Source organism: Nerophis ophidion, linkage group LG11 (assembly GCF_033978795.1).
Source record: "Nerophis ophidion isolate RoL-2023_Sa linkage group LG11, RoL_Noph_v1.0, whole genome shotgun sequence".
Lineage (NCBI taxonomy): Eukaryota > Metazoa > Chordata > Actinopteri > Syngnathiformes > Syngnathidae > Nerophis > Nerophis ophidion.
This window is the reverse complement of record NC_084621.1, coordinates 40,511,553-40,537,070: the sequence shown is the minus strand read 5'-3', so window position 1 is coordinate 40,537,070 and position 25,518 is coordinate 40,511,553. Positions and strand designations below refer to the sequence as shown.

Below are 25,518 nucleotides of genomic sequence, written 5' to 3'. Positions count from 1 at the left end.
CACCCCCTGCAACCCCAAAAGGGACAAGCGGTAGAAAAATGGATGGAATAGAAAAATATGAATTCCTCTTTTTAAACTTGAGATAGTGTATATGTAACCCACAATGTCACTGCCTCTCGACACACCCTTGGACTCTGCGTTGTGTTTTTAGTGTTTATCAGGTGGGTTGTTGTGCGGAGAGATTGGACACTGGACACAGTGGTTCTGGATTGTGGATGAGACCTTGTTGCATTTATTTGCTCACAGTAGTGGTCCTCTCTGGCTCTGGTCATTAAGCTTTTCAGTGGAAAAGAAGAACATTTTCCTTTACAAATGTGTCTCAATGCAAAAGAACACATTAACATATGTCAACAAAAATATATAAATCTTTCTCATATTCAATATGCCCAAATGCTAAATAACAATAAATCACAAATCAGTAGTTCAAACACAGTGACCAGAATAAACATGTAAAAAGCCATCCTTCACAACCCCATTCAATTCAGACTCTACTAATTGTTAATCACACTGGCCAACTTACATCAAACATTTAAGTACAAAAACGGAATTGCACATTTCTTCAAAACACATCAAAATGTAAGTAAACACCTTAGCTAACACTGTATTGCAACAAATTCGCTGGATGGGCATTTTTAACTCTAATATCTTATAAAGTGTTCAGACAGTCATAAAACAGGTCTCACCTTTTCAGTGGAAAAGAAGAACATTTTCAAAGATGGCGCCTAGACTATGGTGTCCACTGAGGGACAAAAAGGTGAGGTGTGCTGAACCCACAGGTAAAAATCAACAGAATAGCGACCTCCAGTGCTCATAAAGAGGTACTGTCTTATACATTGCCAGGCTACTGCCTTACATCTACCCCTTCTTTATTTGATGGCGTCTCTGCCATCAGATCAAACGTAAACAAAAAGCAAAAACTCCACTCTTTAACCAAAAGTGAGTGAGTGTGTGTGTGTGTGTGTGTGTGTGTGTGTGTGTGTGTGTGTGTGTGTGTGTTAAACATGCCCTTCTGGTCCTCTTGCTTTGGCCCTTTGCCACAACTTCTTGCCTCTCTCTATCTTCTGTTGTTCTTCATCCGATCTCAGAACTTGCGACTCAAGGCATAGCCTCTTTGGGGGCTGTCGATTTCTCGACGGGTTCCTTCTTGGAGCCACAGCCTCTGGAGGTGCTTCGGCACAACTGAGAGGTGTGGCTTCCTCTTCTTTATCACTTATTTGCCCATTCTCCACATCCAATTCCTCCATCCCTGTGTGTTCAACCTGTCCGTTTACTGTCCCTGTATCATCCATCTCACATTCCTCTTCAATATCTTCCTCTGTCTCTCCTCTATCTTGCTCCTCCATTTCCTCTGTATCCGCTCCCTCGTGATCCTCTTCCACATCTGACTCCACATCATTTGTCGTCACTTCACCGGCCTGTTCCACTGGCAGAAACATACACTGTGTAAGGAGGTTGCGGTGGACCACTCTCTCTGGTTCACCATCTTCTGGTCGAACTACATACACCGGTATATTGGGTTGCTTCTTCACCACAATGTATGGACGAGACTCCCACTTGTCTCCCAGTTTCTGCCGTCCTTCCACATGACACTTTTTGACCAGGACTCGGTCCCCTGCACTGAAGACTTGACTCTTTGCTTTTCGGTCATAGTATTTTTTCTGCTGATCTTTCGCATGGTGAGAAGCCTGATTAGCCAGGGCATAGGCTTCGGACAGACTGTCATGTAGAGTTTGGACGTACTCACTATATCCTCCTTGCTCATTGGTGGAAGGAAGCCCAAAGACCAGGTCGACTGGGAGCCGGGGGTGCCTACCGAACATCAGGTAGTATGGTGCATAACCAGTCGAGTCGTGACGTGTGCAATTGTAGGCATGCGTCATTGCATCCAAGTGCTCATGCCAGCGGGGTTTCAAGTGAGGCTCTAGTGTCCCCAGCATGTCCATGAGGGTCCGGTTGAACCTTTCCGTGCCCCCATTGCCCTGTGGGTGGTAGGGGGTGGTGTGGGTCTTAGTGATGCCCGTACACTTGCACAGTTCCTTCACGATAGCACTTTCAAAATTGCGTCCTTGGTCTGCCAACAATTTCTCACAAAAACCAAACCGGCAGAAGAAGTTTTTCCACAGTACCTTCGCAACTGTGTTGGCCTTCTGGTCTTTAGTGGGATAGGCCTGGGCGTATCGTGAGAAGTGGTCGGTAACAACGAGCACATTTTCAATGCCACCTTTTGACTTCTCCAGTGTCAAAAAGTCCACACACACCAGCTCCATGGGGGCACTGGTGTGAATACTGACCAGGGGAGCCCTGAGGCCTGCAGTTGGGGTCTTTCTGAGGCAGCACCTCTGACACTGTTCACACCAAGTCTTGATTTCCTGGAACATTCTTGGCCAGTAGAATCTCTCCCTTATCATCTGCAAGGTCCTCTCAAATCCTAAATGCCCTGAGTCATCATGCAGAGCAGTCTTGACGGATGCGCGCAGCCGTTCTGGCAGTACCAGCTGCTCTACTACTTCCCTTTGACCATCTCGTACACGGCGGTACATGATACCGTCTCGTATCACTAACCTCCTCCACTCCTTTAAGAGAAGGCACACTTGCCCACCACCACTGATCCTCTCACTGCGACTTGGCTTCTGGTTCAGGCTTTTAGAGTGCAGGACAGGGCCGACGGCAGGATCTTCCTTCTGGGCTGCACGGATCTCCTGTTTTGTCATGGCAGGTAATGACTCTGTTCCCACATCCATATAGGGCTCACTGGGCTTGTGTGATAGAGGTTCTTGGATGTCAGGTTCCTCTGGGGCAGTATTGTTCACATCCGGGGAGCTCTCCTGTCCATGGCTCTCTTGTCCATGGGTGGGCCGGTTCTCTTCATGGCCTAAGTTACTGGCCCTCACCCGCTGGGGACAGGTGTGTAAGACTTGCGTGACCTCCTGGTTGGACATACGGGAGAGTGCGTCAGCATTTGCATTACTCTTTCCTCTTCTATACTGGATGTCAAAGTCGAACGCCGACAGTCGAGACACCCACCGCTGTCCTGTAGCATCCAGCTTAGCTGAGGACATCACATACTTGAGAGGGTTGTTGTCTGTCTGGACTGAGAATCTACGCCCATAGAGATGGTCGTAGAACTTATCTGTCACTGCCCACTTCAGAGCGAGGAACTCAAGTTTGTGTGCAGGATATCGGGTCTCTGTTGGACTCAAGCCACGGCTGGAGTAGGCTATGACTCTCTCGACTCCACTCTGGACCTGGACCAAGACAGCGCCAAGGCCCTCTCCTGACGCATCAGTTTGAAGCAGAAAGGGCCGGCTGAAATCTGGATACCCCAGCACTGGAGCAGTTGTCAACTTCTCTTTCAGTGTCTGAAAGGCCTCCTCACACTCATGAGTCCACATGAAGGGTGGGTCAGGACCCGGGCTCTTCTTATGCCCCCTCTTCTTCTTTCTGGGGTCACCGCTAGTGAGGCGGTATAGAGGTGCTGCTATCATGGAGTAGCCGTTCACGTACCGTCTGTAATACCCGGCTAGGCCCAAGAATTGGAGCACTTCTTTCCTATTTGTGGGCCTCACCCAGCCCTTAACCCTGCTGATTTTCTCTGGGTCTGTCCTGATCCCCTCTGCGGACACCAAGTGACCCAAATACTGCACCTCTTGTCTCACAAGCTGGCACTTCGAGGGTTTCAACTTCAAGCCATGCTCCTTGAGTCGATCAAACACCAGCTGCAACCTCTCCAGGTGCTCATCAAAGGTTTTTGAGAATATGATCAGATCATCTAAGTAGATGAGGAGGTGAGTGAAGTTCAGATCTCCAAAGCAGCAGGTCATCAGTCGCTGGAAGGTGGACGGAGCGTTTTGCAGCCCAAAAGGCATTCTGTTTGCCTCAAACAGCCCCATAGGAGTACTGAACGCTGTCTTGTGTTTGTCGTGCTCCGCCACCTCCACCTGCCAGTAACCAGATGTGAGGTCAAGGGTGGAGAAGTACTTCGCTTGCCCCAGGGCCTCCAGAGCTTCCTCTATTCTGGGCAGAGGGAATGCATCTCTGGTGCTGTAGGAGTTCAGCTTTCTGTAGTCCACACAAAGCCTTAGTGACCCATCTTTCTTGGTTACAATCACTACTGGCGAAGCATATGGGCTCTTACTAGGCCTGATGACCCCTGTTGCCTCCATGTCCATCAACAACTTCCTCACATCTTGCCACTGTGAGGGGGGAATCTTGCGGTAGGGCAGTCGGAAAGGGGTAGAATCGACAAGGGGAATTTCATGCGCTATGGTTTTTGTGTGGCCATAGTCCATGGAATGCTGGGAGAACACACTTCCATTTTTCTCCACCAGCTCTTTAAGGAGGGACCGCTGGTGCTCATTCTCTACCGCTGCTTCACTGAGGTCCACCCCACAACCTGCCACAACTTGATCCAAACTCAGACAGGCCTCTTCACTCTCAGCCTTATCAGGTTCACCTGGCCTCTTGTCAGGAAACTCTACAACATTTTCCACCACGACTGCATTGGCCAAATGTGTATGGGGCTTTATGGTGATAGCATGTTGAGACAGATTCATCACCCTAACAGGGGTGCAGCCTTTCTTTACATCAGTAAGGACTTTGGCAACCAATAGGTCTTGGGGGAGACGCAGGAAAGGGTGGCCTTCAATGAGGGCTGTGTAAGTCTTTCTTTGTGGGCCAACTTTGATCCTACACTTCAAATCCATCTCCTTCCCTCCAGGGATGCTTATTTTGCGTCCAGCGTACACAACAGGGCCAACTGTGTCATCCGTTACATTATGTTCTGTGTTCAGAATTTCCAGCAGGGCACTGTACCACTCTGGATGGCTTTGCTTGACACGGTGAATGAACTGCTGGCCATAGGTTGCTTGGAGGTGGCTCCTGGAGGCCCGAATGACATTAGTGCCCACAAGCAGAGGGACAGAGGAACGATACTCAGAATCAGGGACCACGAAAGCTGGCACAGCCTCAAACTCTCTCCCCAGCATTTTAAGGTTAATGTGTAAGACACCATGGTAAGGCACATTCTGGCCGGCTGCCCCCTCTATGGGTATTTTAGAAGGCTTCAGCCTTTGTACCCGAAGGGTGGGGTGGTTGCGCCAGTAGTTGTGAGTAATACTGGTAATCTGGGAGCCAGAGTCTATGAGTGCCTTGCATTTTACCCCATTGACTTCCACCTTCCCCTCATTCCTGGGGCCCACTAGGGGGGTATCCTCTCCTCCATCATCAGTTCCGCTCACCTGTAATGGGGACACTTGCTGCTCACCCATGGTTGCCCCGGTAACCATGGGCTCTAGGCGTTTAAATGTTGTGCTGAGGGAGCTGTGTTTCCCTCCACAGGGGTCACCGGCTGGGGTTGCTGAGCCAAGGACAGGCTGGGATCTGGGAGAGCTGCTCTGCAGACCCGGGCAATGTGTCCTAGTTTCCCACACCGGTAGCATGTCACACTGGAGCCCTGTACTGTAGTCCTTGGTGATGACTGGAATCTTTGTGGGGGGGCTGCAGGAGGGACAATGCGTGAGACAGCAGGCGGTACAGTGGGTGAGCCAGCAGGCTGGACAGTGGGTGGGACCAAAATTCTTGATTCGAGGTGAGACAACATGGCCATCTGTTGCTCTTGGCTTAGAGCCAATTTCTGTACAATCTCTCTCAACTCTGACAGTTCTGAGTTCTGTTTCGATGTCTCTGTCTTCTCATTAGTACCACACTCAGGTGTGCCATGTACCTGGGCATATGCTTTCTTTGTCTTGTGCTGTGGTTGGAACTTCTTTGTTTCTTTTGCTAGATCTCTGAGCTCCTGTTGCAGCTCTCGGAAGCTCAATAGCCGGGGCTTCATTGGCAAAATTCGGGCATACGTCTCCTCATCTTCAAGCCCCCTTAAGAACTGCCGGGTGAGTTTGCTATCACGGTCGGGGAAAGGCCTGCCTCCTCTCTCACTGTCTTCAACAGCTCGCAGTGTTGCCTCCAGTGCTATGGCATATGAGCAACAAGACTCTCCAGGCCTCTGGATTCGTTCATAGAAGTCAGCTAGTGGATCTAGAGAGCCATATGTGTCACTGTATTCCGCCCTCAATTCCTCAAATGCTTTCTCAGGGGTTTGGTCATGGGGAGGTAGATTCAACACCAATCTTCTGGCTTCACCACCCAGGTGTCGCACTACTGTGGAAAAGCGGAGGTGCATGGGAAGCTCTATGGCCTCCAGGAGATACTGCATGTCACGAATCCAGTCCTCCACAAGCATCTTGCTATCAGAATGTCCAGTGAAGATTTGGACATTTTTAACCTGATGAGTCTGCAGGAAGCCACCATAAGCAGCGGGAGGACTCGGTTGGGCTATGGCGCTGTTTGGAGCGAAGAATGGAGGTAGAGGTGTGGATTGGGGGAGTGCATTAGGATACACGTTGACCCTGGGATCAGAAGCAGGTGTCCATGGATGTACTGGGGCGGGGCCATGGAGAGGGGCTGCATGATCAAGGTTTTGTGTGAGGATAGTGGGGTACATTCTGGCTTGAGGATCTGGAGTTGGCATCTGAAAGTATACTGGGGCAGGGGTGTGAGGGGAAGCTGTATCATGAATAGCTTGTGGGAGGGCATGGGGATACAGACTGGCTTGGGGGTGGGCAGCAGGTGTCTGTAGATGTGCTGTAGCAGAGGCATGGGAAGGGGTTGCGTAATCAACATTTCCATAATTCACATTCATAGGGATAGGGCCTCTTTCACCAGTTGCAGGCGGGCGCCGGGGGGTCATCTCATTATGGGCCAGGGACTGAGAGTGGTGTTGGACAGGAGGGTTGTTCGAAAGGTTCATTTGGGGGTTTCGAGAATTCGGCATAGGGAGCTGGGGCGCATGGGTGGAATCTGAATTGCTGGTGTAGGTCAGGGGGCTAGGATGAGCAGCCTGGACTTGGGCGGGAGTTGGGAGTCTGTAGCCTGACCTGCCGATCTGGTGGCGCGGCAATGTGGACACATTAGCTGGGGTATGCGGGGACAGAGTTGGGGGTGGCGGCGTAAGCTGCCAGCCCTGCCCTGAGTACTGAGTGTGGTGCTGCTGCTGAGGGCTAGGGGAGCTGAGGAACATGTTGGTATGCTTTGGCCGCGCCGACTGCTGCTGCTTCACTGTACTGGCATCAGCCGTTGCTCCTTCATCCTGAATATGGAATTGTGTGGTAGGGGGAGGGTTGTAGTTATGGCCTGTTGCATGTCCAGGAGAGGAATGTGGCTTGTGGGGAGAGTCATGGCTGGTTGTAGGGCCTGTGCCCTCCAGGCCAGTGTAGTCACTCAACATCTTCAGTTAGTTTAACTGGGGCCACGGGCTTGGGCAGGAGTTGGGAGTCTGTGTATGTTGTAGGTGTATAGTGAAGTGCAATGAAAACAATAAAAAGAAAAAAAAGGAAAAACAACAATAGTAACAAATATCAATCCGTGCATAAAATTCACATTAACCAAACAATTAGTCAGTACACAGCTCTGTGTGTCCAACTCAACGCATATGAACCAAGTAGACAACAAATAATACTCATATAGTTGTCACTTCAAAATTCTCTCACAGAATATAGCATTTTTTTTTCTTGTTCTTTCTCAATTTCAATTAGCTGTTCAGTTTATAGGATACCATATAAAGTCATTCAATGAAAATAACTTTCATAGCACTGAAAGGATATGTTGAAGGTGGATAATCTTCTCATACAGCTCAGTAGTAGCTCAGTCCACCACATGGACCGGTCCATTCACAGAGGATACAGTTCAGTTTAGCAGCATGTCTGGGGATGCTACTGTCAGTCTCTCTTCGGTCTTAGAATTACCACAATCCGGGTCACGGCACCAAAGATGTAACCCACAATGTCACTGCCTCTCGACACACCCTTGGACTCTGCGTTGTGTTTTTAGTGTTTATCAGGTGGGTTGTTGTGCGGAGAGATTGGACACTGGACACAGTGGTTCTGGATTGTGGATGAGACCTTGTTGCATTTATTTGCTCACAGTAGTGGTCCTCTCTGGCTCTGGTCATTAAGCTTTTCAGTGGAAAAGAAGAACATTTTCCTTTACAAATGTGTCTCAATGCAAAAGAACACATTAACATATGTCAACAAAAATATATAAATCTTTCTCATATTCAATATGCCCAAATGCTAAATAACAATAAATCACAAATCAGTAGTTCAAACACAGTGACCAGAATAAACATGTAAAAAGCCATCCTTCACAACCCCATTCAATTCAGACTCTACTAATTGTTAATCACACTGGCCAACTTACATCAAACATTTAAGTACAAAAACGGAATTGCACATTTCTTCAAAACACATCAAAATGTAAGTAAACACCTTAGCTAACACTGTATTGCAACAAATTCGCTGGATGGGCATTTTTAACTCTAATATCTTATAAAGTGTTCAGACAGTCATAAAACAGGTCTCACCTTTTCAGTGGAAAAGAAGAACATTTTCAAAGATGGCGCCTAGACTATGGTGTCCACTGAGGGACAAAAAGGTGAGGTGTGCTGAACCCACAGGTAAAAATCAACAGAATAGCGACCTCCAGTGCTCATAAAGAGGTACTGTCTTATACATTGCCAGGCTACTGCCTTACATCTACAACCACATTGTACAATCCCCGTTTCCATATGAGTTGGGAAATTGGGTTAGATGTAATGATGAATGGAATACAATGATTTGCAAATCCTTTTCAACCCATATTCAATTGAATGCACTACAAAGACAAGATATTTGATGTTCAAACTCATAAACATTATTTTTTTTTGCAAATAATAATTAACTTAGAATTTCGTGGCTGCAACACGTGCCAAAGTAGTTGGAAAAGGGCATGTTCACCACTGTGTTACAACACCTTTTCTTTTAACAACACTCAATAAACGTTTGGAAACTGAGGAAATTAATTGTTGAAACTTTGAAAATGGAATTCTTGACCATTCTTGTTTTATGTAGAGCTTTAGTTGTTCAACAGTTCGGGGTCTCCGCTGTCGTATTTTACGCTTCATAATGCGCCACACATTTTCGATGGGAGACAGGTCTGGACTGCAGGTGGGCCAGGAAAGTACCCGCACTCTTTTTTTACGAAGCCACGCTGTTGTAACACGTGCTGAATGTGGCTTGGCATTGTCTTGTTGAAATAAGCAGGGGCGTCCATGATAAAGACGGCACTTAGATGGCAGCATATGTTGTTCCAAAACCAGTATGTACCTTTCAGCATTAATGGTGACTTCACAGATGCGTGAGTTACCCATGCCTTGGGCACTAATGCACCCCCATACCATCACAGATGCTGGCTTTTGAACTTTGCGTTGATAACAGTCTGGATGGTTCGCTTCCCCATTTTGGAGACAATGTCGAATATTTCCAAACTAATTTTAGCTCAGGGTCCGTATAGAGGAACATTTATTCCCACACGAGCAGGACTGGTAAAATCATGGCATAGTAACTTAAAAATAAAGACAACTTCATATTGTTTTCTTCTTTTACTTCGGCCAAAGAAAGAAACAAGCACATTCTGAAAATGTACACATTACAAATAACCCTCTTGGCAAAACACTTCAAAGTAGTTGAATCATGAGGAAACAATTTAAAAAACACCACAAAGAACACAATGAACTAAGACTTGGTACCTGTGTATCTACAAAACAATTAAACCTTAAGCACGTCCTGTTCAGCATTTTCATCTTCGCTGTTCACCATTAAAAACGGTTGGAAAAGCAAACGAGTGATTCCTCAAACCGCCACATTGGTCGAATCCGCAACTGCAACAACACATTCAATTATCACCATTCAAATATTAAAATCAAGGTTGTCCTGATACCAATAATTTGGTACCGGTACCAAATACTATGAATACGGTACCAAGTACCAAACATCGATACTTGGACACTTTTCCAAATAAAGGGAACTACGAAAAAGTGCCAATGTTTTCATTATTTTAATAGAAAATCTTACAATACAATAAAAATATGTTTCCTATTGCACTCAAATAAACAATTTTGAAGGTTACTGTAAATTATTAAAGGGCATTAGACCACATTGTGTTTATCTTGTTGCACTCAAAGAACAATGTACAACTTTCCATATTACATATAGTCTGCCGTAATCAAGAATTAGTTTTATTAACATAATATTAAATTATGTATGTTTATGGTTGCTAATCCTGGTTTGTGCTTTAAGAAAAATACAAAGCTATGGATAAACGTACCCAGATAAGCCATGTAGCAGGTAAAACATAAAAAGTACCAATTTCAATCAATTCATTCACGGTAATTTATTATTCCGTACAACCCTAATTACAATGATATAAAAACAAAACCATTATCAAAATTACACCATAGCCAAAATCACAATACAAACTTAACCAATGTGAACATAGTAGATTTAAGCATTAATATAAAATAGAACACAACAAATGTAAAAACACACATTTTCACAATAGAGTTCAGGGCGCACGTTGCGCATTTAACCAATTGCAAGTGCTACTCATTGGAGTAGAGGCAGCCAATCTAGAGAGCGCTTAAAGTCAGCCGACACGTCATTTTTTAACACTGTCATGTGTGACATAGGTTACACTTGAATTGCTATTGCGACATCCAGTGGACACATTAAGAAACAGCAGTTTCTTTCATTAAAAAAATGCAGCTCATTTCTATATTTAGCAGACTGATCTTGCGTGCCGCGGGCCGGATTAAACCTTTTTGCGGGTTTGATACGGCCTGTGGGTCGTACGTTTGCCACTCCTGCTCTGGACAGTCATCCACTCTCCTCGTCTCTGCGGTTGGAGGCAGCACCACTCGCATGCACATAGAGAAATTCAGCCTTTTCACTTGAACGTAAAATGTAGTAAATTTATCTGAATTACCCCCATTATCCAATATTGTTCCTTATTCGATTTCTGACATTTCCTGAAAGTTTATGCAAATCACCCATAAGGTTTTGAGCTATTTCGCTAAATAACTAACGGACAGACAAACCTCAATTAATAAAACCTCCTGGCGGTGGTAGCAATTAGAGATATCATTTGATAAATGATACCTGTTGATATCAAATAAACCCAGAACATATCTGCAACCAATATATGCCAACAAGTACTTAATTTAATGTCTTATAAATGTTTTGATGAGGTCAAGTAGCTGTGCTTATTTCCTTTTTGTGCAGCTCAAAAATTAAATATATCACAATTCTACGGGAATTTGCTAGCTTGATATGCAGACAGATCAAAGTAGGCCTTCCGTTTTTTACCTGAGGCTAATGTGTGCAATTGACTACTGAAATACACTTTGATCGCTGACGTGCAAAAATAACTTCCCTTATTCCACTACTACTTCCCCACATCACAACAACTTGACTTGCATTGTCCAGGGACTTCCTCACCAACATTTAATGCAAATCCTTGAAAAAAAAAACACCCAAGTGACTGTGACACCAACACGACACGACAACAGTGATGCATGAACACCCTGTCTGCTATTGACAAGGCTGCAGCAGGAGCATATTTGTGTGCACAACCAGTAAACTCTCCTTTTTAGCCTTTTATTCCGGGCTGCAATAAAACTGTCAGAAAGTTATTCCTTCCCGACACTAAATAAGGCACATCTGCAGGAACAGACACATCTTTCCCTGTTCCTGTCTGTGGTCCACACTCTGATGCACCGCTCAGAGGCCCTTCTCTAATGAGAAATAGCTCAGCGGAGATTAGTTCCATACCGTCTGGCACGGATACACACCAAAAAGCAGACGTTTTCCTACCCGGGGACGAAACCAGGGAGCTTATTCATTGACAGAAAAAATGTTTGAGGGCCCCAACTCTAACAGCTATGTTCACCTGAAACCACCTGATTTATGCAGCACAATAGCTTACTGCATTTTTTGGTGCCAATGCAAATAAATCTGAGACAATGAGAATAAATACTATAAGGATTTGAGGAAGTCATTAGCATATTGGATTTTGTATTATTAAACCTAATTAAAATGTAGAATAAGCTTGAATCATTTAATCATTTAAGTTTTTTCCCAAAATAGTAACAGTAATTTATAGTATTTCAAACATAACTATTACCGTTAGTAAAATGTGGCACGTCCGACGGAAGCCGACCTTTTTAACGACAACAGCAGTGCTGCAACAAAGTACATCAACAAATTGCACACGGTCTCTGCGTCCTCTCCACAAACCCAGACAACACTTCCTCATTTTCCACCAATCACATTCAGGTGCAGTCACCGACACGGAACTCCAAACATTACACAAAACACAGGCAGGTCACGACATTGTGCAAAATATTTGAAGGGTTTTCCCAAAAAGTAATGCATGAATTACTTCCCTGATTACTCAATACATTTATGAAGGAGTATATATATTAATTTGAAGTATTTTTTAAAATTTCCAGTCCAGTGTTTTTATTTTTTTTTCCACTTCCCGATTTTCTCCATTTGCTACTACTTTAGTTTGAGCGCTGGCTCCCTCATCTGTCCTTGTTTTTCAATCAGGACACACCTGTCCCTGGTAGCTAAAAAGATTGCTTCTTCAACATTTTTTGCGTTTTTGACAAACTATTTTTGTTTTAAAGGGGAACATTATCACAATTTCAGAAGGGTTAAAACCAATAAAGATCAGTTCCCAGTGGCTTATTTTATTTTTCGAAGTTTTTCTTTTTAATTTTACCCATCATGGAATATCCCGAAAACAGGCTTTAAAGTGCCTGATTTTCGTTATCTGTGAAGCCACCGTCCATTTTCCTGTGACATCATTCAGTGATGCCAATACAAACAAACAAGGCTGATAGCACAGCAAGATATAGCGACATTAACTCGGATTCAGACTCGGATTTCAGCGGCTTAAGCGATTCAACAGATTACGCATGTATTGAAACGGATGGTTGGAGTATGGAGGTAGATAGCGAAAACGAAATTGAAAAAGAAACAGAAGCTATTGAGCGAGTAGCTATTGACGCTATTCGGCCATGTCTGCCTTAGCACCGCCGTTAAAATGTGCAGACCAAACAATCGTGACTTTCGCATCTTGTGACACTGGAGCAACTTAAATCCGCCGATTGGTAAGTGTTTGTTTGGCATTAAATGTGGGTGGAGGGAAACGCTGGATGCAAATATAGTTATAAATGTACATACAGCTAGCCTAAATAGCATGTTAGCATCTATTAGCTGGCAGTCATTCCGCGACCAAATATGTCTGATTAGCACATAAATCAATAACATCAACAAAACTCACCTTTGTGATTTTGTTGACTTTATCGTTGGAAATGCATCCGCAGGATATCCATACATCTCTGTGCCATGTCTACCTTAGCATCGCCGGTAAAATGTGCAGACCAAACCATCAGGACTTTCGCATCTTGTAACACTGGAGCAACTTAAATCCGTCGATTGGTAAGTATTTGTTTGGCATTAAATGTGGGTGGAGAGAAAGGCTGGATGCAAATATAGCTGCAAATGTACATACAGCTAGCCTAAATAGCATGTTAGTATCGATTAGCATGCCGTGCTAATTGATGCACACTCTACGTAAATCAACTTGAATCCGTCCCTGATCGTGTTGTTACACCCTCCGACAACACACCGACGAGGCATGATGTCTCCAAGGTACGAAAAACAGTCGAAAAAACGGAAAATAACAGAGCTGATTTGACTCGATGTTTATAATGTGTTTGAGAAAATGGCGGATTGACTACCTATGTGACGTCACAACGTGACGTCATTGCTCCGCGAGCAAATAATAGAAAGGCGTTTAATTCGCCAAAATTCACCTATTTAGAGTTCGGAAATCGGTTAAAAAAATATATTGTCTTTTTTCTGCACCATCAAGGTATATATTGACGCTTACATAGGTCTGGTGATAATGTCCCCCTTTAACATTAAATACATGTTTACCTGCACTTGGCCTGCCTGCTGTCTCTGCATCCAGGGGTCATGACCAACAACCGTGAGATCACAGTAATTATTTTGCGAATTGAAAATACTTTTAGAAGTAGTTTGCCCAACACAGAAAAATGCTGTGTGCAGTGATGCTTTAAATTCAAGTTGATTCTTCATGTTGGAGCCAACACATTCCAGTCAGGCAGTTTTGCATCACGGGTCGCATGCCAGCTTTAACCTGAGAGGTCTTTAGAGGAATCATACCTGTGCACTCGTACATTGAAATAAAATCAAATAGATGGCGGGGACTGTACGTTTAGAAGGACAGTCTCGATTAATTAATCTTGCAAGAGGTAAAGGCAACATTAAAAGAATTTCACTTAAAAATTACATTAGGTGATAATTATGCCTGACTGGCATCCCACCCCTTTCAGCCACTCGGTCCATGTGGGCTGTGCTGCTTTTACGGCTGACTAAAATAACATAACAGCACTGAGAGTTTGGTTGTTTTGGAGTAGCCTGGGGAAATAAAACCCTACATCTGTGTGATTATATCTAAGACATTTTAGAACGGCCATGGCAATAAACTTTTCCCTGACCTCAGCCTGAATCTTACAGTTAAAAAAACAAGTGACTGAGTGGGATGAAATGACAAGGAGGCTGACCATTGGGAAATTGAATAACACAATTAATTAACAGTAACATATTATTTAAAATGTAAGTACTAGTCCTACTGGGAGGCTACTGCTGGTAAGGTTAGTGAGTTTGGCAGCTGCATCATCCCTTAAAGGGCACATACTATGCAAACAACAAATTCCCTAACTGTTTTTGTGTATTTGGTAACTACAAACATCTCAAAAAATTAAAATCAAACCATGGTGGAGATATGAATGAAACAATCTTGCCTTCCTTCATACTTCCTCCAAACAAGCCGTTTGGAAATTGCCCAATTTGTGATGTTTTTCCCCCAGGCGTGATGTTAGCGGATAGCTCCATATATGGTAGAGATTTACCCAAAGGGCTTTGCGCAAGTTCGCCATTGTAATCGACGTAATCAATACACTTATATAAATATCATTCACTTCACTTCACTTCACTTCACTACTCTATCCTCTTGTTGTGGGACAGACTGGCTCGTACATGCACAGGCATTCTCCACTGTTGCCATTTCTAATACAAAGTACCATATAGTTCAAACTTATATCTGTCAGTAGACTCCAAACAAAAGCATTAAAAACTACAGCAATAATGTCGGGAAGAAGACACAAAGTCGAAGTAGAGCCACGTCAATTAAGACCAAAACAGCGAATCCTGAGGAGCTGTCAGAGAGCGGCTGGAAAATTATCTGTAAAACAATCAACATTTTGACCAAAGGACCATTATCACATGTTATGTAGACCAGAAAGTGTTTTGATTGTAGGGAAAAATCTTAATTATGACCCCTTTAATAATCCCCCACAATGCAAAATAGACTTATAGATACATGTTATAACAGTAATGTGTGACTCAGTTGGTTTATAACAGTCTATTAAAATAAGGGCCCGCATCCCGGCCACAAACAACACCCAAATAGGCTTGATTAAACCATTCAAAACAGGGTTATTCATGTATGCAGTACTCCGGCCACCCCGCATGGTCCAACAGCGAAGCACATGTGTCACAATGAAGCAGCAGTGGGTAAGTAGAATATGCCACTATCGAAAATTGAAATAAATTGCAAAAATCGGAATTTAAACAGCGACTGGACAACAAAGTATGAATGTATTGACATTGCTGACTTTGAAATGGATTTTGTGTTCCTGGTCGTGTCGTTTTTGGCTGTTTAAATCTGGCAATCAAAACCAGTAAAGTATATGTAGCGCTGAATTTGACCAGCCGAGGGCCATAAAGCTACACCTAAACTACATGTGTACAATGTTAGTTGTTTCTATTTTATTCATGTAACATATACAATAGACATTATATATGTTAATTCACTATGGACGTTATATTTTTGTAACGTTTATATTATGAGTCTGACAAACCTAAATAAGACGTATGAAAAAATAAAACTGAGAAATAAAAATAATTCAAAAGATAGAACATCAACTATCAAAATCTTAGCTTCTGTTTCTTAATGCTGTCAACTATCTGTCTAGCTGCACATGCTGGAAACCAGTAGTGAGGGCAGAATAATGTATTTATTGACAGTACACCATGAAAGCTAATGCATTTACTTGGTAAATAAGTAAATACAGTCTCAAACTAATGTAACCTGCTGAGGCACTTTCTAAAGATTTTGCTATACGGCCCCTGAGACCTTAGGCTCTTGAAACTGCGGCCCTCTTTATTAACCAAATGAGAGACACGTATTTCAGCTCCCTCATCTTTTTGCGACATTATTAAGAGATAAAGTGCTTGTACAGTTGATTTTTATGACACAAATGAGATCCCTCCTTTATCATTATGATACTTTTGACCAGCCCCAAGGTACATGAGCCTGTGCCTTATGTGTACACTGTGGAAAGCGGGGTTTCTATAGTATATATATATATATTTTTTTGGGGGTTAAAATACCTCAGCTTAAAATGATCATTTGCTAACAACCAGTGTGCCACAAATGCAGGAGTATGTATAATTTTGTATCATTTTATTTTTCTTCAGCAGATCTGCTGTTATAGTAAAGTGAATATAACGTTAAAACTACAAAGCTATGGTATTGTTAATAACGTTTGTGCCCTCCTCTTCGCTGATGTACTATGTGATATAATTGTAACGTTGAACGAGTGCAGCGTGAGAGTGTTTATGTAAATAGTGTATAATAAGTGTATAATAGTGCTTTTTGAAGACACACATACTGCCAGAGTCAAGTGTAGACTATCATTAAACTAGACACAAATGGCGCATTATCACTAAAAGCACTTTTAAACAATCAAAATTCCAGGATCATGGCTAGGATTATGCCAAAACAGACTAATGAGAGTTGTTTGAGACTTATTCAAAGTAGTTAAAACATAGGATTGCATGTCGCTGACAGTGTAATTTTATGGTAATGCCCCTCAAGCAGGGGCTGGGCGATATGGCCTTTTTTAATATCTCAATATTTTAAAGCCATGTCACGATACACGATATATTTCTCGATATTTTGCCTTAGTCCAAAATTAACACTTGATGCATATAATCACAGTAGTATGATGATTCTATGTGTCTACATTAAAACATTATTGTTCATACTGAATTATTATATACTATTTTTTTAAACTTTCATGCAGAAAGGTAAATCACAAGTAAGTCAATTGACCAAAAGTGTGTTTATTAAACATTTATTAAGCGGTGGCACAAACATTCATGTCATTTCAAAACAGAAAGTGCAAGATTGTCAGAGACATTTTAAAACAAGCTATGAGTGCACTTTTGTGCATGATGTCACTAAGATGACATCAAAACATTACTAAATTTAAGTGCACTTTTGTGCATGATGTCACACAAGATATTTCAATAACTGTCAAATAAAAATGAGCTGCATAATAGGAAATCAAATAGTGTGGGAGGTTACTGCGGACGTTATCTCCTTATGTTATTCACAATTTTTTTCATACCGTGTTAATGTGGAACTGGTTCCCTCGGCATTTTGTTGGTGTGGCGCCGAATGAAGATGTTGAAATGCGGAGTAAGCACTCTTCATTCTCTAGCGTGTGACTTTTCAAATGATGCTACATATTAGCAGTAATGCTACTTTTTGTTTCAACACTTTCGCCCCACACTTGACAAATTACGGTTGTCTGTTCGACATATTCCCAATTGAAGCCAAACCACCGCCAAACGATGGACCCCCGGCTGTTTTTCTTGGGAATTAATTCTTCCTTCATTTGTTACCAGATTGGCACCTTCTATCTCTGGTATTACCACTCGCACCACAGCTAACATTACCCATGCTGCTACCTCTCTGTTCGACGAGGGCGTTTACGTATGTGACGTGTGTAAGAAGGTGCGCTTGCTGTCAGTGAGAAGGAGACACAAGAAGGAGTGGGAAGAGCCTGTAGTGTAATGCCAGCAGCTAAAAGCAACTGCGTGAGAACGTATACTCGAATATCACGATAGTCATTTTCTATATCGCACCGAGACAAACCTGCGATATATTGAGTATATCGATATATCACCCAGCCCTATGTTAAACTATGATTAAAAACATAGTGTTAAGCTATGATTAAAAACATCTGATATACTAGGATCATATATTAAATTAGAGAAATCTTACCAACAAAATGTGGTATGAATGGCAACAGGAAGCAACTGCCTGCCATCTAGTGGAAGATGCTTTAATTGTTCCGCTTGTTACCATGCGTCGCTAGCAGAGACAGATGAATTAAGCACAATTTGAAGTAGATAAACAAGAGTTTTTGGACCAAATAGGTGAAATTAAATCATTTTCTATGGCACACCTGATGATCACAAAATGGTAGAAAAAAAATCCCTGATCTAAAGGATGCATGCAGACATTGCCACCACTGCCACATGCCACAGAGCACCGGTTCTTTTCCAGACTTCAGAAGAGGAAAACAAGTAAATAAAATGTGGTTATACGACATCTCGGCATTGACGTGTAACACGCCACTAGCCAGTGAAGGTGAATGAAGGGAGATTATAGCACTCAGGTGGAACTCATTTGGTACAAAAGCTGGTCAGAGTGAGCTCACGTTCTGTATTTGGCTCTTGCCGACAAGTAGTAAGTGGATCAAGGCAATTAGCTGGGAAAATGTGTTGGGAGGTCTGTGTACATCTGCAGAAATCTGTTCTCCTCCCTCGCTTTCTCTCAAATGCACACAGACACACACTTTATATATATATATATATATATATATATATATATATATATATATATATATATATATATATATATATACACACACACACACACAGACTGCACAAAGAAATAAAGACATTCATTAATTTGTTCCTGTAGCCTGGAAATGCTTTGGATGTTATGATGGAAGCCATGTGGCGATGGTGGTTTAGATTAGAGAAAAGTAGGCCCGGCCACACAGACAGAAGAAGCCTCTGTCATTGGGAGCCACAGGAAAGCCTCCACGGACCCACGGGGCGTGAAAGTCAAAGCATACAAAAGGCCAAAACATGGGGGTTGGATGAAAACCCCAACCGGTAATAAACTTGGGCATAATCTGATAAGCAGACAGGGGATGGCTGTCTTTGAGCACGGGTAACTTCATGCTGAGATACAAACACAAATAAGCCATCAGAATTCCATCTTATTATATTCTTTTTACAGATAGCTTCTTAAACACATAGCGAGGAGGGCAGGGTGCCTAAAATCTCTTGGTTGTGGAGCACCTGATCACACTACAAGCAAAAACAGTAATGTGAAGCCATCACAGTCAGGTTACTATAAAAATAAAACTTGGCACACAGACCTCAACAAAACTCTTTGTGCCAGAGTGGAAATTAAATTGTGATCTTTATTGATGCTTTTACACATGCTGAATGTTTACGTCCGCCTTCTAATTGAAAGAAGTAGTGGAATTTTACGTCGGATATAGGATTCACCGATCCTGCTTATGTTGAACAATTCATCAAATCCCAGTCACCTGTGTTGTTGGCAATTGAGGAAAACTGCCCGCTCAAGTCAATGAAACATGATTAGGGCAGCAGCTATTGATTATTTTAGTAATTGAATAATCTATAAATGAGTTTGTTTGATTACAGTTAATTTGGTTAATCGAGTGATTGGATAAAACATTTTGTAGTCTGTGTACAGTACTTTTGGAAAATAGATTTTTCCGCTGCTTGCCATTATTTTTGTAATGAATGTAAACCATCAACATTGAAACTTGCATTTTTAATAAGTTTGCATTAATAACAATTAAAAAAGTAAACCACTCTGCTGTTTGCTGCCACGCTGATCAGCACCCAAACACGAGCGCTCTCATGTCCGCTCTATTGAAGTTTCGGTACTACACACGTTCTGAGTTTTATCTATTTTTATCAATTAAAGTTAAAGTTAAAGCGCGAATGATTGTCACACACACACTAGGTAAATAATCCTCTGCATTTGACCCATCCCCACAGGGGAGCAGTGAGCAGCAGCGGTGGCCGCGCCTTTAAATTACACCTGGGGGCCCCAAACTTTTTGACTCGGGTGCCGCATTGTGTTAAAACAATTTGGCCGGGGGTTGGGCTATGTATATGTATATATATATATATATATATATATATATATATATATATATATATATATATATATATATATATATATATATATATATTAGGGCTGGGCAACGATTAAAAATTTTAATCAAAGTTAATCGCACTATTTCTCCGATTAATCGCGATTAACTACATTGTATACGCAAAGCCCAATAATGAATTCAAAAGTAGTGTGTAGTGCACCTTTATTGGAATATTCTCCCACATGAACAAAAGCGCCAAAACATTTGTTGTGCAAACACAATTTAAATCAGTAATTGTTAAACAGTAGCAGTTAAATAGCATATTTTATGAAAATCAACTCCAAAAATGTAAATACAAACATTTAAGCTTATTGCCACTGCCAGGTTATTTAAGTTATCCTGTTTGTTATGGAAAATACCAGCCATGAAATTTGCCGAATTGTCCGGTATTTTTGCCAATTTTCCATCTTTACCAAGAGCCCCTCGACGGCGAAGCCCATCCGGGCGACGCCATCTTGTTAAGAAAAGGCGTTAACAAAATAAAAGCATGTAAACAACATACGCAAATGCGCGTTAAAATAATTGTCGGCGTTAAAAGATTGATGAGTTAACTTGTAATTAACGCATTAATTTGCCCACCCCTAATATATATATATATATATATATATATATATATATATATATATATATATATATACATACATATGCATATATACACATATATACATACATATACACATATATATGTATATATACATACATATACACATATATATGTATATATACATATATATATAAATATATATATATGTATATATATACATATATATATATATATACATATATATATATATATGTATATATATACATATATATATATATATACATATATATACATATATATATATATGTATACATATATATACGTATACATATATACATACATATATATATATACGTATACATATATACATACATATATATATATATACATATATATACATATACATACATATATATACATATACATACATATATATATACATATATATATATATATATATATATATATACACATATATATACATATATATATATATATATACATATATATATATATATATATATATATATATATATATATATATATATATATATATATATATATATATATACATATATATACATATACATATACTGTATTTTTCGGACTATAAGTCACAGTTTTTTTTTGGGTTTGGCCAGGTCTCACCCCCCGCTGGACTGTGGAGAAGAGTGCGACTTATAGTCCGAAAAATACGGTATATATTTACATATATATGTGTATATATATATATATGTGTATATATATATATATATATATATATATATATATATATATATATATATATATATAGTTATCGATGGGAAAATGCAAATGCAATTTTAGACAATATGATTTACCTGAGCGGTTAGAAGACACCGAGAGTAACAACCATTAGAAAATGGATTAGAAAGGATAGATAAAAAAAAAATAATAACAAAAATAATAAAAAATAATTTAAAAAATGTTGTAAACTTGGGACTTCCCGCGTGCCGGGTTTTGGACGCTGGCAGGCCGTATGTGGCCTGTGGGCCGTAGGTTGTGGACCCCTGAGTTACACAAACAATTAATCAGAGCAACAAAATATAGGTCAAAGTATTTATTTTAATTTAATTAAGCGATTAATCGTTGCAGCCCTAATTTTAATGTTTACAAATTGGACTGGGACTCAGGTGGGCACAAGTCAGCCTTTTATTGGCGCCTACAAAACAAAACTGCGTCCTTTACAGCAAAATGCACTTCACACCCCATTGCAGCCAACACAACGCGTTTCTAAGCCATAGCCTCAAATATGCTTTACTATCGCTATCTGGCCTTATGTTTCTGGCAGAAGTCCCAAGTACGTAAATGTGCATGCAATGGCTAGTTTGCCTACCGGGCAAAGAGATCCACGAATGACGCCATAACCATGGCTCTCCACTCTACACTGAGCCACCTGGAACACCGGGGGAGCTATGTCAGGATGCTTTTCATTGACTATAGCTCCGCCTTCAATACCATCATTCCAGACATCCTGGTCACCAAACTGCTGGACTTAGGCCTCCCCTCACCCACATGTCTTTGGATTAAGGACTTCCTGACCAACCGACCTCAGACAGTAAAACTTGGCCCCCATCTCTCCTCCCCGCGCACACTCAGCATCGGCTCGCCACAGGGCGGTGTGCTGAGCCCTTTGCTGTATTCCCTCTACACCCATGACAGTAGTCCAGCCCACTCGGAGAACACCATAATCAAGTTCGCTGATGACACAACGGTGGTGGGTCCCATTACAGGGGGGGATGAGTCTGCATACAGAGATGAGGTCAGTGTTCAGTGAATAATCTGGCACTGAACACCAGAAAAACCAAGGAACTCATCTTTGACTTCAGGAAAAACACGGCAGACCCCGCCCCCCTCAACATCAACGGCGAGGAGGTGGAGAGTGTTAGCTCCTTCAAGTTCCTCGGCACCCTCATATCTGCTGACCTGTCCTGGACCCAAAATACAACTGTGGTCATCCTTAAGGCCCAGCGGAGACTCCACTTCCTGTGGGTGCTGAGGAAGAACAGACTGGAGAGACAGCTGATGGTGACCTTTTATTGCTCGGCTGTCGAGAGCCTGCTGACGTACTGCATAACAGTGTGGTACGCCAGCTGCACTGAAACAGACAAACAGGCGATTCAGAGGGTCATAAAGTCGGCACAAAAAATCATCAGCTGCCCCCTGCCCTCCCTGAAGGATTTACATTACTCCCGTTGCCTTAAGAAAGCAAAAACCATCACCAAAGACAGCACACACCCTGGCTACCACCTGTTCCACCTGCGACCATCAGGCAGGTGCTACAGGTGCATCAGAGCCAGAACAAACAGGCTCAGAGACAGCTTTTTTCCCCAGAGCTGTCACCATGTTGAACTCTAACTTATAATAATAATAATTCACCCCTATACAATATATTGCCCTAATACCCTACTGTGCAATACTACCCTTTGAGTGCAATACGTCCGACACTGATTGTTATTTATTACTTTGGTACTCTTGTCTTGTTCTGTATATTGTACAGTATTTTGTTTTTCTACAGTGTTTTGTATATTGTACAGGATTGCTTGTTATTTTTATTGGATAGTAGTCTGTTTATTTCAATTGTTAGTTTTTCCTTTATTACCTCTTGTGTAATTTATTTTACCCCATATTTGTTCCCACAACCGCACCTTAAGTTGGAGTCTTTAATCTCGTTATATGCAAATATAATGACAATAAAGTCTATTCTATTCTATTGTAGTTTCCGTTTTTGTTATGTCGACAACCGCTTATATCGGCGCCAGTCTTAGGGGTGGCGAGATAAGCCAGTTCTACTGTATTAAGAGATTGTTATAGTGCTTATTAAAGAGCACGGTGGGCTATGCAAGATGCTATCTGATTCTGTCACAGAGACTCACTCTAGTCTGGGTTGGTTCGGCACAGACGCATGACAGCAGGACCAATGTGATGGCAGACACAACTTTCATTAGGACCATCCCGTCAATTAAGTGACTTTGCTACCATGTGATTAATTCCACCTCTTCCCCTTCAGTATACCACTTCGTTTTCCCTGTTTTTATTATATTGCAGCCCACTGCCCCCCTTTCACATCCTCAGCAGGGTTTCCCCACTGACACACATACGGAGTGAAGGCACGCACCCATCCAGCCAACCAAACAAAAGCCTGACACACATACAAACGAGGGGATCAGTGAGGGGGCTGGTAGCCGTCTGGCAGGTCCAGCTGTACTGCAGCTAAATGAAATCATTATTTAATGAGTTAAAACGCTGTGGAAAACCACTGACAGATGATAGCTGTGGACCATATTTCTGTAAGTGTGCAAACTACAACAAGGTCATTCTATCGTATGTTACATGGTGGCCAACACTGCCAACTGCTTGTATCATTACTATTATTGTACATAAATAAGAGCAGTTAATTGCATAAAAGGCTGCACAGCTCTTTCTTATGCTCGTAAAAGTGAGGCTGACGAAGCCAAGTGATTACTGAAGTTTCATTTTACGGCCATCACAATAAAAAACATTTCAAGTTTTTAGGTCCTTTTTTTTTTATTGTTGAGGGGAAAAAATGGTGACCTAGTCTAGTTCACTCGCTCCTCTTGAATGCCTCTCTTACTTTCTTGGCTCCCCGCAAATGTCAAGCACCGGGCACGTGCAGGAAAGCACCACTGCACAGCGTCCAGTAAACACTGTTGTGCTGAGATCACAATTATTTCAGACTTGCCTCAGAGAACGCACGCACGCACGCATTTGTGTTATACATGTATTTATCTCAATGATTGCTATTGTTTAACATTTACTGGAGATACAATCACAAAATGTGCGTGTATATGAGCTGAGAGCGTGGCTTACTGGCTGGTTTGCCGGTCACGTCACTAGAGACATTTTTACAGTATGAATTTCTGGTTTGTCCACAGTATCATCTACAGCCTGTGTAGATTATACACAACACTATCACAAGAGTGACATCATTATTATTTTTAGTTGGTCTATAAATAGAGAAAGGAGACCTTAGTCCAGAGGCTCTTGTAGCACAAAAAAAAAAGAGTGCCCAAACCAACCACCTGTTCCTAGTCTTTGGGCTGATTCCCCTCAAAGTCAGAACCCATAAAACAAATCATTAGACAACTTTAATATAAATGGTTTTTTTTTACTATTTTTGTAACTGACTAAAGTCCAACTGAATGTTTATCAATGTATAGTGCAGCCGGAAAGTATTCACAGTGCTTCACTGTTTCCATATTTTATGTTAGAAGCCTTATTCCAAAGCGGAATTTTGTCCATTCCTTTTTGTCCCCAAAATTCAAACCCACAATATCCTATAATGACAATGTAAAAATAAGAAATCAAATGTACATAAGTATTTACAGCCTTTGCCATGAAGCTCAAAAGTGTTCCTCCATTGGAGTAACCTGACTCTCGCCAGATCTTTGTAGTACCCTGAGCTCCACACAAGGAGTATAATAAGTCTCTTATTCTTTTTAATAACATTGTTATTCTAAAGTTAACCAATAATAAATATAATACTTCTTACAATTAATGCGACATCTTGGACAGGTGTGATAGAAAACGGATGGTTGGATTAAAATGCATGAGAATGTTTTATAATTTGAACGTTATTTTTAACACTGTGATTACCAGTGGAATTATCAATTACTATTCGTGTTAAGCAATGTCAGCTAAGATTTATCTGAGAGCCAGTTGCAGTCATCAAAAGAGCCACATCTGGCTCTAGAGCAATAGGTTCCCTACCCCTGGTCTAAACTGAGCAATTGGGGAAGAAGGGCCATAGTTAAGGTGACCAAGAACCGCATGATCACTCTGTCAGAGCTACTGCATTTCTCTGGGGAGAAAGAACTTTCCAGAAAACAACCATCGCTGCAGCAATCTA

The 25,518-nt window shown here is 41.7% G+C and overlaps 2 protein-coding genes across 6 annotated transcripts in view; both read right to left on the bottom strand.

Moving 5' to 3' along the window:
• The window catches only part of fhod3b (formin homology 2 domain containing 3b), a 242,668-nt gene that overhangs the window by 106,151 nt on the left and 110,999 nt on the right, over positions 1-25,518 (bottom strand). The window lies entirely within an intron of this gene.
• Positions 5,117-8,582, bottom strand: LOC133562081 (uncharacterized). The gene is made up of 2 exons (XM_061915926.1): positions 8,417-8,582; positions 5,117-8,009 (listed from the first exon to the last, which is right to left on the bottom strand). The coding sequence occupies exon 2, from the start codon at positions 7,280-7,282 to the stop codon at positions 5,291-5,293; it is 1,992 nt and encodes a 663-aa protein (XP_061771910.1). The 5' UTR covers positions 7,283-8,009; positions 8,417-8,582; the 3' UTR covers positions 5,117-5,290.

Bases quoted from the DNA above. Each gene is read 5' to 3' on its own strand.
- LOC133562081 (XM_061915926.1), bottom strand. From the start codon at position 7,282: ATGTTGAGTGACTACACTGGCCTGGAGGGCACAGGCCCTACAACCAGC.